We start from the raw sequence: 17,070 nt of genomic DNA, 5'->3' as shown, positions 1-17,070 counted from the left end.
AATTAAATGCAGGAATTAGTTAGTTGGCTATATTTCTGATATTCCTCCAGACCCCAAAGCTTTAGCACTCTGTGGCCGTCAGAGCTGCTACGAGCAGGATTAAATGACACAGGGCTTAAAATGCTAGCGGCACTTGGAGGTGCTTCTATACCAGGGGCTCCCAGTGTTGTCAATACTAGGGGAGCTGAACTGGTATTAGCAACAGTGGGATTTTTGCTAGGGAGGTGATGTTTTAAATAATGATCAAATTAATAAAATCTACCCTCCCCCAAGTAGAGTTGTGGCCCCAAAAGGGGAGAAGTGCCAGAGTTTCCATGAAGTCCATTAAGCAGTTTGCTATTCCTATTACGTGGAAGGTATTCAGATACTGCAGTGATGGGCAGCAGAATAAAACCCCAAGATAAATAAATACTAATGGGCAAAAGCTATTTGGCTTCAAGGGAGTTACTCCTGATTTACACTGTGTGAGGACCCTGTCAAGTCAATGACTCCCGTTGAGGTCAGTCAGAGTTGGATCAGCCCCTACGCAAGAGGAGAATCAGGCTTTGTTACTCCATACCCACCATGGGGTTTCTCCAGTGGTTTGATTGATAGTACAACAGGAGGCAAAAGAAGATGATAGCGCCCAATGTCCCCAGCTGGAGAAAAGGCTCATGCCAAAACTAAGAATCAGAAAGAGGAATGGATCTAAATACAATACTGTAACTTTAACACTTACAAGATGGTAGTGGCTCCTTATTAATATGGCTGATGTCACATCTTCATGGACTTTAGTGCCCTGAGTGGAAGTTCAGAAACATCAGTACAGGAAGGGGTTTCTCTTAAATTTGGCATCAAAAGCTTTTAGTGCTCCACCTCCTACTTTAATGTCTAGTTTGTAGAATAGGGTTTTAGTGCATCCTTGGATGAATTTGACCAGACACCACTCTCAGTAAGTTTAAATAAGGCAAACTTGTTATCCCATCAGTATCTGCCGCTGCCGAAATCAGCAGAACTTGCTGCAGTAGAGCTGTCATCCATTGTAAATCCCAAGGATGACACATCAGTTCTGGGTCAATGTTTTCAGCAGTTTCATTAACTATCACGCTGCTGGTGTTACTTCATATCTATTCTTGGGTTAATTTCTTGGCGCAGGAACAAGTCAACACACCACCATCTATTTACTTTAAGAGAGGCCCTCCTGCAATTAACTAAAAGGTGTATTGATGAGCTCTGGAGCAGCACAAATGTCTGGCCTCTCCAACACAAATAGACATAATTTTCTCCTCCAGGACAAACTCTTCCTCTCTCTCTGGCTCTCCCATTGCAATTCACCAGGATGGACTTTTTCTCATAGCTTCCCCAGACAGACACTTGCCTTTCTCCCATATCTAAGTCCTTGACCTACTATCCGTGTACACCTAAATCCTTGATCGACCACCTATGTAATACATCCCAGACCACCATAGGAGATAGCCAGCTGGCAGCTATCAACTGAGCACTACACCACTGCATCACACTCTTCCTCAGACTCACAGCCTTGGTTGTTTGTGAGGTATCAGACCTTAAAAAAGACACTGGTCCTTCAGATCAGCAGTTCTATTTTGCCACTTGTCCAGGACTGTTACACGGCAAATCCCGGATATTGGACCAATGCAGCTTTTGGCCCTTGAAATGTCTTCATTATACTCAGGAATTTCAAAAAAAAGTAACAGCTTTTCCTTAAAGGAAAGGTGAAGATAGAAGCCCAGGAAACAAAAAATTATTCACCATTGGTGAACTATCAGTAAGCAGAGATTTGCATCTGGTATGTGATTAGCTCAGAAGTTAACAGTTATCACCAAACGCGGTTGCATCCGGTTAGGATGCAATCGTTGGTATACCCAATCTGATTGGTCGCCATTGCTCCAAATCTCAGTAACCATCCCCTAAATTGTAAACATCCAAAATATGCTGACATGAGAGTAGCTGAAAGTAGTCATGTGACAAGACAGCATTTTCTTTTCTCATGTAACAAGAGATATTTTACAATGAGACATGAAAATGATATTAATGCAGAAGTTCAAAATAGCAATGTAAAATTCCACTCAGAGGAAGAAACTGAAAGAGACATCTCCATGGTCATATTATATTGTTCTTTAACAAGTGCTGATAAGAAAACGATTATGTCTAATGAAATATTAGTGAACAAACTCAGCCAACTGAGACAGTCAATGACTGATTTTCAAAAGGAGCGCACAGAACAATTTAATATAATGCAAGCTAATAAACACGTCCCAAGCTGAATCACTGAATGATGTAGTTAACAGCCTGTCAGAGACATCAGATATTTACAGACAGAATAATGCAGAGAATCAGATAAAGCAAAATGCCTCCTCACAAGGCCTTGCAAATGTGGAAATCAGTCTCAGCAGCCATATTCTGAGATCAGGATGCCTTACACAAGCCAAGAGAAAGAGGTGATAGCTACACCTTCTCCTTAAAAGTAGCTCATCCCATCCTTCCATCCAAAAGTATTTTATGGATAATATATAGGAATCACTGCACCAAATGGAATGCAACCAAGTCCAAGATTGAAGGTGGCTGTCAGACAGCTGATTGGCACATACTACACTGCCACACAATGAGGGGGTGAGGAAATTTGCTGGCCAGTGACATTGGGGCAAACTCCTACTGTTACAGGAAGTGCTGTGGGATTTTTAATGTCCATGCAGAGCAGTCAGAATCTTGATTTTAAGGTTTCATCCAAAAGACCCCGCACAATAACCATCAATTACCAGTGTGTTAGGAAAAGAAAGGCAATATAATCCTTACGAGCTGGATAATGTTTTCAAGAGAAAAAGTATATCTAGATGTCTAGTAAATTTGCTAATCTAAAACCCCAAGTATCTTTAAGATCTTTATCTCCAAGACTACAACAAGACCATACCGCAGCAAATAATTTTATGTTTTTATACTGAAGTCGTTTACATAACTGTTATTGAAAAATGCATTTTCTGTGAAATGATCAAGAAAAAAAAGATCGTATGCATATTTATTCCAACACACCAGTCCCTGACCATAAAATCTCATCATCTAAAAGATGCATAGGTATTTTACATAGCTAATTTAAGAACAGTTAAGACTCTTTCTAAGGCAGCTATAGATATTTAAGCAAAGAACATTTTCTTTGAATTTCATCATTTATACAGGGAAAACTATCTTAAAATAATTCAATTATGATCTAATTTTGGGTACAGTAACTCCTCACTTAAAGTCGTCCCAGTTAACATTGTTCCATTGTGGATCAATTAGAGAACATGCTCGTTTAAAGTTGTGCAATGCTCCCTTATAATGTTGTTTGGCGGCCGCCTGCTTTGTCCACTGCTTGCAGAAAGAGCAGCCCGTTGGAGCTAGCTGGTGGGGGCTTGGAACCAGAGTGGACCAGCACCCCCCCATCAGCTCCCCGCACCCCTAAATTCCCGGTGCAGCAGCCACCCAACAGGCTATCAATTGCCAGGCAGTTCAGTTGTCCCTCCCCCCACTGCCATGTGCTGCTCCTGCCCTCTGCCTTGGAGCTGCTCCCGGGAGCCTCCTGCTTGCTGTGCAAAGGGGGTAAAGAGGAGTGCTAATGTCAAGGGGTTCCCCCCGCTCCTGACCCCCATCTCCATAGAACAAGGGATACCCGACAGGGCTCAGGACGGAGGGAGGAGGGAGCTTGCTGGCAGCAGCTGCTTGGCTCAACTTGCTGATCTACTTAAAAAGGCAATGTACTTAGAGTGGGGTCAGCATTCTTAAAGGGGCAATGCGTGTCTCTCACACACACACATTGTGTGTCTCTGTCTCTCTTTGACATGCTGTCTCCCCTCGCTCCATTCGTGCTGCCTTGTAGAGTGTGAGGCTACATTAACAACAATGTGTTAACCCTTGAGGGCTCAGCCAAGTGCTAGTTCATCATTTAGCAGTAAGGCATTCCCTGGGAAATATCCCACCCTCTTCCACCCTCTGACTCCACCACCTCAACCAAGCTTCACAATCATCATTGCTGAGTACAGTATTAAATTGTTTGTTTAAAACTTACACTGTTTATATGTGTATGTATATACATATAAAATATAGTCTTTTGTCTGGCAAAAAATATTTCCCTGGAATTTAAACCTCCCATTTACATTAATTCTTATGGGGAAATTGGATTTGCTTAACATCGTTTCGCTTAAAGTAGCATTTTTCAGGAACATAACTACAACAGTAAGCGAGGAGTTACTATAATTAATAGTGTCTTATGTGTGATATTGTAATGGATTTGCTAGTTGCGGAGTCTCCTTCACTGGAGATTTTTAAGAACAGGCTAGACAAATACCTGTCATAATGGTGTAGTTATTACTTAGTCCTGTACTGAGTGCAGGGGACTGGAGTAGAAGACCAGTTGAGGTCCCTTCTAGTCCTACACTTCTATGATTCTATGGAATATAATTTGAATAGCACCTAAAGATTATCCTTCAGTTCAAGTGACAGCAGCCCATACTTTTGGAGCAGGGAGACCTGAGTTCTAGTCCCTCTGTCATTGTAATATTCCAAGCAGCGGCATGCAGCATGGTGACACCTCTGAAGATTCCAGATGGCCCAAGAGGTATTCAACTATTTTTGTTTGCACTCCCACTGTATACTGAAACCATGAACTGATTTTTGTCCATTGAGTTTGCCTGATTATGATGTATAGTGTAATTTACACTACCCAGATGAAAAACAAGCATTATCATACAACTGCTGACAATTAGGAGAAAAAATGATCCCAGCAGAACAAGTGGAGAGAAAGGAGAGTGTGATGGGGCGGCTGCCCCTCACCGGCAGAAAAGGGGTTAAAAGCAGCCCTAGGGAGGTTGTGCTGGAGGCAGCCAATTAGAAAGGGGCTGAGAGGAGCAGCCAATCATGGCCCGGGAGGCTCATATAAGAAGGACTGCAAGGCAGAGAGTTCAGTAGCTGACTGCTGCCTAAATAAATATCATGCATGTATGCCTTTTAAAGCTCTCTGAGCATTTAAGACACTTCTGCATGACAGGAGCCTGTATCAACTGATAAATTGCATATGGAATGCCCTTTCTGAGCTGATAAACCAAGCCACAACTGACTCCTCATTGAGATCCCTCCTCCAGACTTACTTCTGCTCTAATGCCTACAAGCTAGGAATCAATGGGATTTATACTATTAAAAAAAAATCTGTCTCGCCTTGCTGTGCATCAGCTTTTTGCCAAGTAACAGTGCATTCTCACTGCTGTAACACCCCTCGCTGCCTTCACCCGCCTTAGTACCCCCTATAAAAAAATGCTATCTTCTGACAGGGGAAAAGGGAACAACTACTATGCCTTGCATGTCTCCTTTGACTCCCAAAGATGTGGGGCTGTCTGTATTATGAGGTCCTGCACCCTCTTCCTATCCAATAGTTCGAACAGGCTTGATGTTTCTTCTTCAGATCAGATCAGACCCCATCCCTGCCAAGTCTCCCCCACTTGGAGGTGACCTATTCAACTAGGATTGGGCATAAAGGCCAGTATGTATCATGAGAGAAACAAGGTGAGTGAGGTAATATATTTTATTGGATCAACACCTCACCCACCTTGTCTAATATCCTGGGACCAACACGGCTACAAAAACACAGTAGATACCGCTGTTAGGACAAGGGCTGGTTTTGGCATGTTTGTGATGGTCACACTCAACAGTTGAGGCTAAAGAGCCTTGCTCGCTATCTGAGCACTGTCACAGTCTCTCATCTTCTGTGGAAGGGGGATACAAAGCACACCCTGGATACTGGCTAGAGCTGGTCAAACTAGTTTGTGATGGAAAAACTGCAATTTTGACTAAATTAAAACTGCTGTTGAAAATACCTGGTTTCTGCTGAAGATTTCAAGGAAAACCATTTCCCCCCTTGTTTCTCTCAAGATTTTCTGCAAGGGGGAAAAAATTAACATTTCCAGGGCAGCTCTGCCACAGGCTACAAGAGTGTCAATGAAACCCTGCAAAGCTCCTCTCTTTTCATTTCTTCATTCAGATGATCCCATCTTGGGATAGTACAGACGTCAACCCGCCCCAAGTCTCTGCTGGGGCAAGAGTGGGAAAGGAACATGATGGGGGTTGGGCAGAAAGGAGGGAAAGAAAGACAGGGAGTGGAGAGCAAAACAGTGCAATGAGTGACTGAATGGAGAAAAGAATGGAAACTACGAATAAAGGGAAGGGAAAAAGAATGGGAGGATGGAGAGGGAGGGGGAAGGACAGAGAGAGGGTGGACGGAAAGTGAGGAATGAAGGAGAAAGATGAAGGAAGGTGGGGGAGGGGGTAAAACCCAAGGGATTGAGGGAGAGAGAGGGAGGGAAGGATAGAGTGGGCAAGGAGGGAATGGGAAAGAGAAAAAGAGAGAGGGGAGAGAAAGAAGGCAAAGGAAAGAGGGACAGCTAGACAGTTGGGGGACAGAGTCAGGGGCACAGGTAGACAATGGTGGGGACAGTGACAGGCCAATAGTCGGGAGGAAAGAAGGAAAGCTGGGGGAACAGAAAGACAATGGGGAGACAGGAGGAAAGTCGGGGGGGGAGACAATCGGGGGGGACAGTCGGGGGGGTCAGAAGGAAAGTCGGGGGGAGACAGACAATGGGGGGAGCAGTCGGGGGGACAGAAGGACAATGGGGAGACAATCGGGGGGGCAGTCGGGGGGGTCAGAAGGAAAGTCGGGAGGCAGATAGACAATGGGGGGGCGGGGAAATCGCGGGGGAGACAGACAATGGGGGGACAGCCAGACAGTCACGGGCAGTGGTGTCCCAGGGCAGGGGGCTGGCGCTGACGGGGTCCCCCCCGGCCCCGATCCGGGCCCAGCCGAGACACGTGGGAGGGGGTCTCTCCCCTTTCCGGAGCCCCGCGGGGACCGAGCGGGCCGCTGCCCCCGCTCGCCCGGCCCGGGGCCGCCAGGGCCGTGTGCCGGAGGGAGGCGCCGTCAGCCGCCGGGGCTGGGCGGGGCCCCGGGAACCAGAGGCCGCCGCGGCTTCCGGCCGGCGAGGCAGGCCGCGGGGCGGGGGAGCCGAGCCGAGCCGAGCCCAGCCCAACCCAACCCGGTAGAGCGGGGGGCGCTGCTGGGCCTGGGCTGCCGGGTGGGTAGCGCGGGGTGCGGGGGCTGCGAGCAATAAGGGGGAGAAGGGACTGGAGGGGGCAGTAGGGGAGAGAGGAGGAGGCCGGAGGGCAGTATAGGGGGCGGGGGGGCAGGCTGGGGTCAGTAGGGGCGAGAGGAGGAGGCCGGAGGGCAGTATAGGGGGCGGGGGGACAGTAGGGGAGAGAGGAGGAGGCCGGAGGGCAGTATAGGGGGCGGGGGGGGCAGGCTGGGGGCAGTAGGGGAGAGAGGAGGAGGCCGGAGGGCAGTATAGGGGGCGGGGGGGCAGGCTGGGGGCAGTAGGGGAGAGAGGAGGAGGCCGGAGGGCAGTATAGGGGCTGGGGCAGTAGGGGCGAGAGGAGGAGGCCGGAGGACAGTATAGGGGGTGAAGGGGGGGCAGGCTGGGGGCAGTAGGGGAGAGAGGAGGAGGAGGCCGGAGGGCAGTATAGGGGACTGGGTGGGCAGGCTGGGGTCAGTAGGGGCGAGAGGAGGAGGCCGGAGGGCAGTATAGGGGGCGGGGGGGCAGTAGGGGAGAGAGGAGGAGGAGGCGGCCGGAGGGCAGTATAGGGGGCTGGGTGGGCCGGCTGGGGTCAGTAGGGGCGAGAGGAGGAGGCTGGAGGGCAGTATAGGGGGTGGGGGGGCAGTAGGGGAGAGAGGAGGAGGAGGCAGGAGGGCAGTGTAGGGGGTGATCTGGGGGCCCAAGGGCAGTCAGATGGAGGGGTACTGCAGGGCAGGGTACATGTTCTGTAAATCCCTGAGACACGGATGGCAGGGTGTGTGGGTGGGGTGAGGACAGCTGTGGGGTAGCAGCTTGGTGTGTCCCTCCCACCCCCCTCCTGTGAGCATTAGGGAAGGGCTTTAACCTCTGCTGAGCTGCTGCCCTGTGTGTTTCCTGGCCAGACCCCTGGTGGGGATGCTGCCCCGCAGGCCCAGCGATGCTGCCCTGAGGGAGAAGATCAAGGAAGCCACCCACAGGGACATCTTGGCTGCGGATCTGAAGTGCAGCCTCTTTGTCTCTGCTTTACAGAGCTACAAGCGTGATTCCGTCCTGAGACCCTTTCCAGGCCTCTATGCCAATGAGGAGAGCAAGGATTTTGATGCATTGGTGAGTTATCATCCCCTCCAGGGGGACAGCTTGGCAACGGGTGAATGGGGAGGGGAGAGGAAGAGCAGCAGGTATTCCTTCAGAGCACACGTGTAATTAGTTCCACGTAAAAACAAAGCCCAGAACAGATCCTATAAACAAGTCACTCGTTTTCATTACTGATGCACTGAATGCAACTTCACAGGAGTGTTGTTAGGAGCAATTAGTTAATATCTATAAAGTGCCTCCAAGATAAAATGTGCTAAGTATTATTAAAATGATTATCCACTTGAATAGTGCTGACTCCATTTCTGGCACCTCCTGGTTTAAACACACCGGCTGTGCAGGCTTGCCTTACCTTCCCCTTGTTTTCTGGCTGACTGAGGGGTGCAGTGGAGGGTTACCACTTCCACACGGTGCTTTCCTGCATTGTAAATGTGTCCCCTTGTCCTCTCAGATTGGGGGTAAGAGTCTGATTCACTCAGAGTTCCCTGCTCAGTGCAGCTACTGCTTCAGGCCCTTCATTCTGGAGCCTGTTCAATGTATCTGGTTTTCTGTACACACCGAGGACACGGACAGATTCCCTGCGGTGGCAAGATATGGCGTGAGCATTAGCGGCACATATATTATAAAAACTTGGATCCTTGTTAAGGACAGGTGGCTACCATAATTCTCCGAATCCCCTCACCCAATCTTGATTTTTCTAACTACACATGAGGCTGTTAGGTTGTGCTCTGTATGTATGTGTTTGAACACTGTCCACGAGTGAAAATTGCAAAACAGCTGCCACTATAACATTTTCAACTTCACAACTTTCTGAAAAACCCTCCTCTAGGATGGAAACTTTCCAGACATGGTCCCTGTCCAAAGGTGAATTTCCGTTTTGGTTGGAGGAAAACACCTTTTCAGGCATGTGATGTTGAATAAACAGACAGATGCCATATTGAGCACATAGCCCTCTGCATAAGGGGAAGGAGGGAATCACTGGTTTAATGGTGTCCTTCCAAATAAATGCAGTGTAATTTGTACACGGCTCTGGAAGTTAAAAAAATAAATTAAAAAAGTAGAAAAGCTGTCATACTACTGCGTATATTGTGTTATAATTTATATATGGGCAAAAGCCTACATAGCTCTTTACAGACAATCATAAAAATGAGGCCCCGGCCCAAGGGTTTATATCTAAGTTGAGTGGAAACTATAAAGCAGGTTTAAAATACATTGTTTTCTCTATAACCAAGAGTCAAAGCAGCCGTGCAAAACTATGTACATTTACTAGCTCAAACAAAATACCTACTCTTGCCCAGTTAATGATAAAAAAATGGATATGTTGTCTGCCCAATATAAGTGGGTAAGTAAAATTTTGCAAGTCTGAAATGCAGTAAGATAGATTAAGGAATTGAGATTTAGAAGGTAAATGACAAATGTAGACTTGGAAGCTTCTGAGTCTAAGTTTGAAAGTCTGAAAAGGTTTAACAGGTGAAATAATATCAAAAGCCTTTTATTTTTTTCCCCCATCTGTTGCTCTCTGGAAAATCAAGTTTGAACCAGTATGTGCAAGACTCCTTGGGGTGGCATCTCTCTGGAGATGTTTACAACTTAAATTAGTCACCGTAATCACCACCTCACTGTTTTGATTCATGGGGGAGTTGTGGTAACTCTTCCCTCCTGGTGTTGCATATAATCCCTGGCCCACAGTCATAGGTATCAACTTCCCCTCTTTCCCGTGGGTCCTCGACCCCCCCCCCCCGTCCCCACCCCTTCCATGAGGCCCCAGCCCTGCCCCCATTCCAACCCCTTCCCCAAGTCCCCGCCCCAACTCCGTCCCCTCCCTGCCAACATTCCAACTCCTTCCCCAAATCCTGGCCCTGTCCCCGCCTCTTCCCCTCAGCGCGCCAAAGTTCCTACTCCTCCCCCCCCCCGTCCCCGAGCGTGCTAACGCTGCCAAACAGGTGTTTGGCGGTGGCCAGGTGGGAAGTGCTGGGAGGTAGGTGGAGGAGAGGGGATGCGGCGCGTTCAGGGGAGGAGGAGGATGGGGGGTGGGGGGTGAGGGGAGCTTGGCTGCTGGTGGGTGCAGAGCACCCACTAATTTTTCCCCATGGGTGCTCCAGCCCTGGAGCACCCACGGAGTCGGCGCCTATGCCCACAGTGATACATAACTTAATACGGTATGGTTCCCAAAAATATTACATGGGATGGCAATATCTGTCACACTTATACCACTCCAGATATTGCCTCTGTGTTGATGTAGTGACCACATTCAGATGTTTTTGCTCACTGTTCTTATGCATACCCCATGGATGCTGCTGCTGAATATAGATCATAGAATTATAGAAGACCTGTAACTTGCTCAAACATAGTACTCAGTGTTGTATGTCAGAACAAATGACAAATTTCCCCACATAATCTCAGTGTAAGTTTTTCAGAAGTGATTCTTGTAATTAATTGGAAATTGTTTTTCAACTTGTACCCCACAGATCCCCAGTAGAGTGAAATATTATTTTCTTACCACTAGAGGTCTCTATTTAATCGTGATGATGAAGAGATGCAAACCACACTAATCATCTTTCTTACATTAGCTTGCAGATACAAATGCTTTGCCAAGCTTAAAAGAACTTCCAGAGTCTATTTCAGACACAGATAAAAGGACATGGGATCTGTTTAGCTGGATTTTATCATCTAAATTCTTAACTATACAAAGTACTAAGAAAAAGGAGGTAAGATTTCAAATTCTTATGAAAGTTTCATGACATGAGTTTTCTATTTAACACAACCACTTGCATGCAGGTGGTTACCTCAACCTGGGATTTAAGGGTTGTTTATTGTAAGGATTGAAAAGTATGTCAAGTGAACCCATTTTCCAGTAGGCATAGATGAATAAAGAGACAGTGTGTTTACCCCAAAGAGATCAAAATCTAAATAGAGAAGGAACAGAAGGAGGAATGTGTGCAGCAAAAGCAAGTGAATGACTGAGTGGTGATTAATCTATTATTTCCTATTAAAACCCCAAAGGTTTGTCTTAGCAAAACCCTTATATTGCTAATATATGGTTAATCACAGTTGACCACTCTATTGAATGTTGTACTCCTACCCTGTGTTCAGATTGTGAGGGCCTCAGGGCAGGGACCATGCCACTTTTTCTGTTTAGAAAACACCTCATGTTGAGGAGGAAGAATGAGCTAGTGGTTCAGATGCCAGCCCAGGAGGCAGGATACCAGGGTTTGTTTCCATGCTCCGCCACAGACTCCACGTATGATCTTGCGTAGGTAACGGTCTCTCTGTGCCTCAGGTTCCAATCTATAAAATGTGCACTGCCTCACAGGGACGTTGTGAGGATAAATGTGTTAAACATTGTGAGGCACTCAGATACTACAATAATGGAGACTGTGTAAGTACCTAAGAGAGTTGTGGATGCTGCTGGAAATGATAAAAATGTCTTAGTTCCACATTTTTTTCTTTCCCAAGGAACATATCTCATGAATATATCTATATCATAGCCTTGTTTGTGTGTTGGGATGATGACACCATAAAGATGTCTCTCTTCTTTTCCTCCCTCTCATTGCATCATCCACTTAACTCTGATATCTGAGTCCCATTATTGGGAGAGGAGGTGGGGGGACATTTAACTTTGATGTCATAACCTTACCACTCAGTAAAGCTCATGAATATTCATAGAGAAGCAGCAAAGGAGAAGAAGGCAGGAGCATGGAGGAAAAATAAACCCTTACAGTTCCCACAATCCACTTGATCTTCTATGGTACCATTACCAGCTAGCTGCGTATTAATACTGAATTATAAATGTGCATAGGTAAATATATATAGGAACTAGGAAAGGATCTGAGAGACTAAGCAAATTTCCAGTGAACAATCTAGACCTTTTAAAAATAACCCTAGGATTCCTTTCTGTTTTTAAGTATGAGAAGATCCAAGAGTTGACAGGAATGTCAAGTGATGCCGTTCCTACTCCTGACTTCCTGTTTGAAATAGTGTATTGTGATCAGATGAATGCCAAATTTGATGAAACCAGGGGAGAAAGGAACCTTATTTATGCATTCCATGGGAGTCGCCTTGAGAACTTCCATTCCATACTGCACAATGGTTTACATTGCCATTTAAATAGGGTAAGGTTTCCAATATTTCTTGCATTAAACACACAGCTTTATCCTTCATTCACAAACTCTGAGGGGTGTTTTAAACACATGTACAAACTTGTGTAGGGATAAAAAAAATGTGAGCTGATATCTCATGTTGTTATTTGTTTTCCTTGATGGCAACACTGTTAACTTTGCATATGATTGTACTGGGTTTTATAATTCAGATTGAGCTTAAAAAATGCAGGTGATGTGAAACATAGGCATTAAATTATAGTCGTTTCTCCAATATGCCTGGTTGTAGCCATCCTTCGCTTTAAAAATAAAAAGATGAATTTAGTGCCTCTGAAAAATGCTGGCTTATTTGACAGCCCTAGAGATGGAAGATCTCTAGCCTTATACCAAGAGGAACATGGTCAGTGTAGGCGCTCTCTGCCCAGGTCTCAACCTTGGACCACCTCTAAAGGTGAGAAACTATCTGCTAACTGAGAGTCCTTTGCATCTGCCAGGAGATTGCTAACAAGGATGTTATTTGGTTGTGTGTGTGTGTGTGGGGGGGGAACGACTTTGTGGATGTCCATACCTGTTTGATAGAAGCTAGCTGGGACTATCACTTCTTTTCATGTAGGTTGTCACATAGCTGCCAGACAGTAAAAACACAAGTCATTACCAACCTGGGTCACGTGTGAAACAGTGACTTATTTTTTTTAATTTCATCCCCACATTCTTACTACCTCACTTTCATAAGCACCAAAGTTCACATGAAAACAAAAAGTTAAAAGGCTCACACTTTTAGGGTCACAGAGGGCAAGAAAGAATCTTTACCTTGCCAGGAGGGCACAGGGCATTTTGATTTTTTCCCCCACCCTCATGAGTTATCACATTGACTACAGTGGGAGGCAGCGTGCTAGATTACATGGGTTGGCAAATCCTATGTTTCTGAACTATTAAAGCAATTGCATTTGGGAAAAAAAAAATCACACTTGAAAAGAACTTTTCTCCCTTGCAAAGCAGGTTTCTAAATGTCACTAAGGCCTTGTCCATGCACAGAAGTTGCACCACTTTAAATATACCAGCATAGTTAAAGCTGTACAATCTCCTGAGTGTGGTTTAAAAAGTGCATATATTGGTCTAGCTTAATCCGTTTAAAAAAAAAAAAGTCACACCCCTAACTGAAATAGTTACACTGGTACAAAATCTGTCTGTAGTCCAGCGCTAAGGAGTTTAAGAACTGAGACTTCTGAATGTCACTGCTGTGTTTAAGCTCCATAATACTTTTGGAAACAGCGTGCTGGCATTTGGAAAGGAAAGCGCAGTGGTACGCTGTATTATTGTTCAATGTGGACATTCAGAGTGTTTGATCTGATGCAGTCTCTCTTGATTTACCTTTGTGCTATTTCAGACATCCTTGTTTGGTGAAGGTACCTACCTTACCAGTGATCTAAGCCTTGCTCTACTTTATAGCCCTCACGGTCTTGGGTGGCAACACAGTGTTTTGGGCCCTATCCTTAGTTGTGTAGCTGTTTGTGAGATTATTGATCATCCAGATGTAAAATGCCAGGTGAAGAAGAAAGGTGAGTGTATAAAAATAATTACAACTAGAGTGTTTGTTAGTCTATTAATACTCCTCAGGTCTTGGGTTGTGTATATGTGCAGTAATACAGCTAAGAATGTACTCGTGTGTACACTAGTTTCCCTTCTGCAGAAACTGACCGGGGGGCACCTTTTCTGGATGACCCATTAGCAAATCTACAAAAGCTTTCCACAAAAATGGAAACAATAAAACTTGATCATTCTGGTAGTGGGACCCTGCTAGATCAGTATCGAAACCAAAATAACATCCTATTTTGTTTTAATCTAGCATCAATACGGTAACAGAATGTGTTCTGTAACGCAGAGTTATTTCATTTGTTCCAGAAGTGAACCCAAGCCAAGGTATTCCTGTAACAGCAAGATTAATACGCTTTCTGTACTTATGCATGTTTGACTCATAACAAGGCCCATATTCGAGTAGTCAAATTTCATTTTGCTGTTTTCTTCCCACAGTTCTAGATCCTGTTGTATTATTTCTCAATCCTTTCTGATGTTAGCAACCCCTCAAGCATTGTGCTCTCGGCCTGCCTTCTCCTATCTCTAATGTGCCCCTTCTCCACTCCCAACCCATAGTACTCCCATGCCAGGGATAACCAGCAGGGGCTGGTGTAGCCTTAACACAACTCTGATTCTCCTTTGGGATGCTAAGAGGGACCACTGAAATTTGAGGTAGAGCCGGGAATAAGAGCCCTGTTTCCTAACTCCAACTCCTATGCCTTCACCCATCTTCCTTTACTGTCATACATGTGCTTTTGCTTTCCTTCCCATTCCCAAGAAAACCTCTTTTTGTCCCATACAGATTCAGAAGAAATAGACAGGAAAAGAGCAAGAGTAAAAAACAGCGAAGGGGGCGATGTTCCACAGAAATACTTTGTTGTCACAAACAATCAGCTTTTACGAGTTAAATACTTATTAGTATATTCACAGAAACAACACAGGAGGTAAGAGTTCAGCTCACCAGTATGATGAGCATGGTGCAAGTGCGAGATAGACGGATCTTATTTGTACAGCATTCTCTCTCTCAAAATCCAAAAATACAAAAGCAAGACATGCTTCCACTTACAGGAAGCAAAAAGGGATCCCAAAGCAAATAGAGGAGCAAAAGCAGTAGCTAGGAAAATCTTTATCAAAGCTTGCAAGATCATTTAAAAGTAATAAAACATAATAAATGTGTCTTAATGTGACAAGATTATATTTGATGTAATTCATGCTTTTTATGCATTTTTTTCCCCTCCACAGGCCTTCTAGTCAGTCATCTTGGTTTTCCAATCATCGTTTTGCTATAATGATGATGATGTATCTACTACTGCTAATTGTTATAGGTGCCAGCAACTCACCGGCCTTCCTCTACTACTGGAATAGAATGTTTGACTCAGAAGGATGAGCAAGCTGGTTTATATGCTGTTATGTTCACCATGTGCCTTAATGATAGGAGATCTACAACCTACTGCATCTGTACCAGCTCTCTGGAAATGGGGTCTCGAGCATTTGGTTATATTCCAGTTGCATTACCTTCATGGCCCCCTTTCCATTTTTTCTTATTTTAAGTCGTTTTCTTTCTTTGAGTAATGAGGGAGCCTGATCGGCTGAAAAGGGAGCTGCCATTCTTGCCCTAGGGACGCTGAAGTAGAATGAATAGTTCTGTACACACATTTTAGTCAACGGTCCAAAAAAACCTTTATTTACAATTAATTAAAACTTTGGTGTGGAAACTGTTGGGCCCCAGGTGCTGGAACTGGGGGTGCAGCCGCACGCCCTGGCTTGAAGGGGTTTCTATCATACACAGGGTGCACAGTTTGGTTCAGTTTCTCTCAGCACCCCTGTATTGGGGGTGTTTGTTCTCTGCCAGATTAAACCAGCAATATTTATTTATAACACTATTGGAAAGGAGGAATTCTCTTTACCTCACACACAGGTAAACCTGCAGTAGGTTTTATTGCTTTGACGTGAGAAACCCTGTGTCTTTACTGAAGAGGAAAAGTGCTGTTTCTCATATGATAAAGCAGGATCATCTTAATTACAATTTTTGACAGGGGATTATATTTAGGCACAGTGATTGTAACAAAACATTATAAATAAAACAGTAACCAAATCGGAAGGATCTGAACGTTCTTGTGTGTTTTTGAAAATAAAATCACTGGATAAAGAATTAATACTGAATTTTAGAGCACTGTAGGTGATGATGAGAGGAATACGTCTTAAGTACAGTACAATGGGCCAGATCCTCAGCTAGGTTCAGAGAGCATACAGTGCACGTCTGGGGAGGAGGGGTGTAAGATCAAAGTTCACCTTGGCCCTCCCCCACTAAGGGGCACACTATATGCAGGGCTGGTCCCTATGTCTAACAGGCTCAAATGGGAGTTCAGGATCAGGGCTGGGCAGGGGCTTCCCATCAAGAAGGAAGGGGAAGGTCTATGCCACTGGCAGATCTCTTGGTCTGGGAACACTGTTTTCACAGCCAATGGTGCAGTGCAAGGTGGTCACAGGATGCTCCAGCATGTGGGTCTATGTTTGTACACATGTCCCGTCTCTTTTTCTGCATTTGTGACCTGATAACTGCAGTAGGAATATATCAAATATTTCCTAAAACAGTGTTTTAGAAATATAATATTTTGAGAGCAGGATTTATTTTGTTTCCGAGGTCAGAGAGTGATGTCAGCTTAGTATATACTACATTTAGGTTTTCACTTGATAACTGACCTTTGTACGTGTGTCTGTAAGATGTACTGTCAAAGTTATCAGAAGGAGATTGGTTTTTCCTCTTTCAGAATTACATTATCTGTGTTAGGTAGGCTTCATGCCAATATGTAAGTAGTAGCCGTGTTTTACTTTTTTTTTGTTTTGTAAATCAAATTACACTAAGAACCCCTCATTTATCATTTAGAATTGTTTGACAATGTATAGGTTTGTGAGTTCTGTGTAGTGCACACTTAGACACTTGGAACTTTTAAAGAGATTTGAAAATCACTTCCCTGTCTGAATGTTTTATCTGTACTATAGTTATAAAACCACCTAACAGTATAAAAACTGAAAAAGCTAGCAAAAAGAATTTTCTGTTGTTAGTTTGTTGTGCATATGGGGATAACTTTGCATAGGGTCAGATTCACTAGTTCTCCTTTTATGGAACAGCAAGGCAGCAGAAGAACCCCACATAAAATTGCCTTAATACAAATATTTGTAAAAGCTTCAGGACACATTTTAAGATTGTGCTCTCAGAA

At 44.8% G+C, this 17,070-nt stretch overlaps 1 protein-coding gene across 1 annotated transcript; it reads left to right on the top strand.

The window, feature by feature from the left end:
- Positions 1-6,990: 6,990 nt before the first annotated feature.
- Positions 6,991-16,729, top strand: PARP16 (poly(ADP-ribose) polymerase family member 16). The gene is made up of 7 exons (XM_074964832.1): positions 6,991-7,091; positions 7,988-8,192; positions 10,748-10,885; positions 12,083-12,289; positions 13,662-13,833; positions 14,652-14,793; positions 15,092-16,729. The coding sequence occupies exons 2-7, from the start codon at positions 8,001-8,003 to the stop codon at positions 15,234-15,236; spliced, it is 996 nt and encodes a 331-aa protein (XP_074820933.1). The 5' UTR covers positions 6,991-7,091; positions 7,988-8,000; the 3' UTR covers positions 15,237-16,729.
- The last annotated feature ends 341 nt before the right edge of the window (positions 16,730-17,070 follow it).

This window comes from Natator depressus, chromosome 10, assembly GCF_965152275.1.
Source record: "Natator depressus isolate rNatDep1 chromosome 10, rNatDep2.hap1, whole genome shotgun sequence".
In the NCBI taxonomy this organism is placed as follows: domain Eukaryota; kingdom Metazoa; phylum Chordata; order Testudines; family Cheloniidae; genus Natator; species Natator depressus.
Note: the sequence above shows the minus strand (reverse complement) of the source record. Positions and strands in the feature narration are given on the sequence as shown.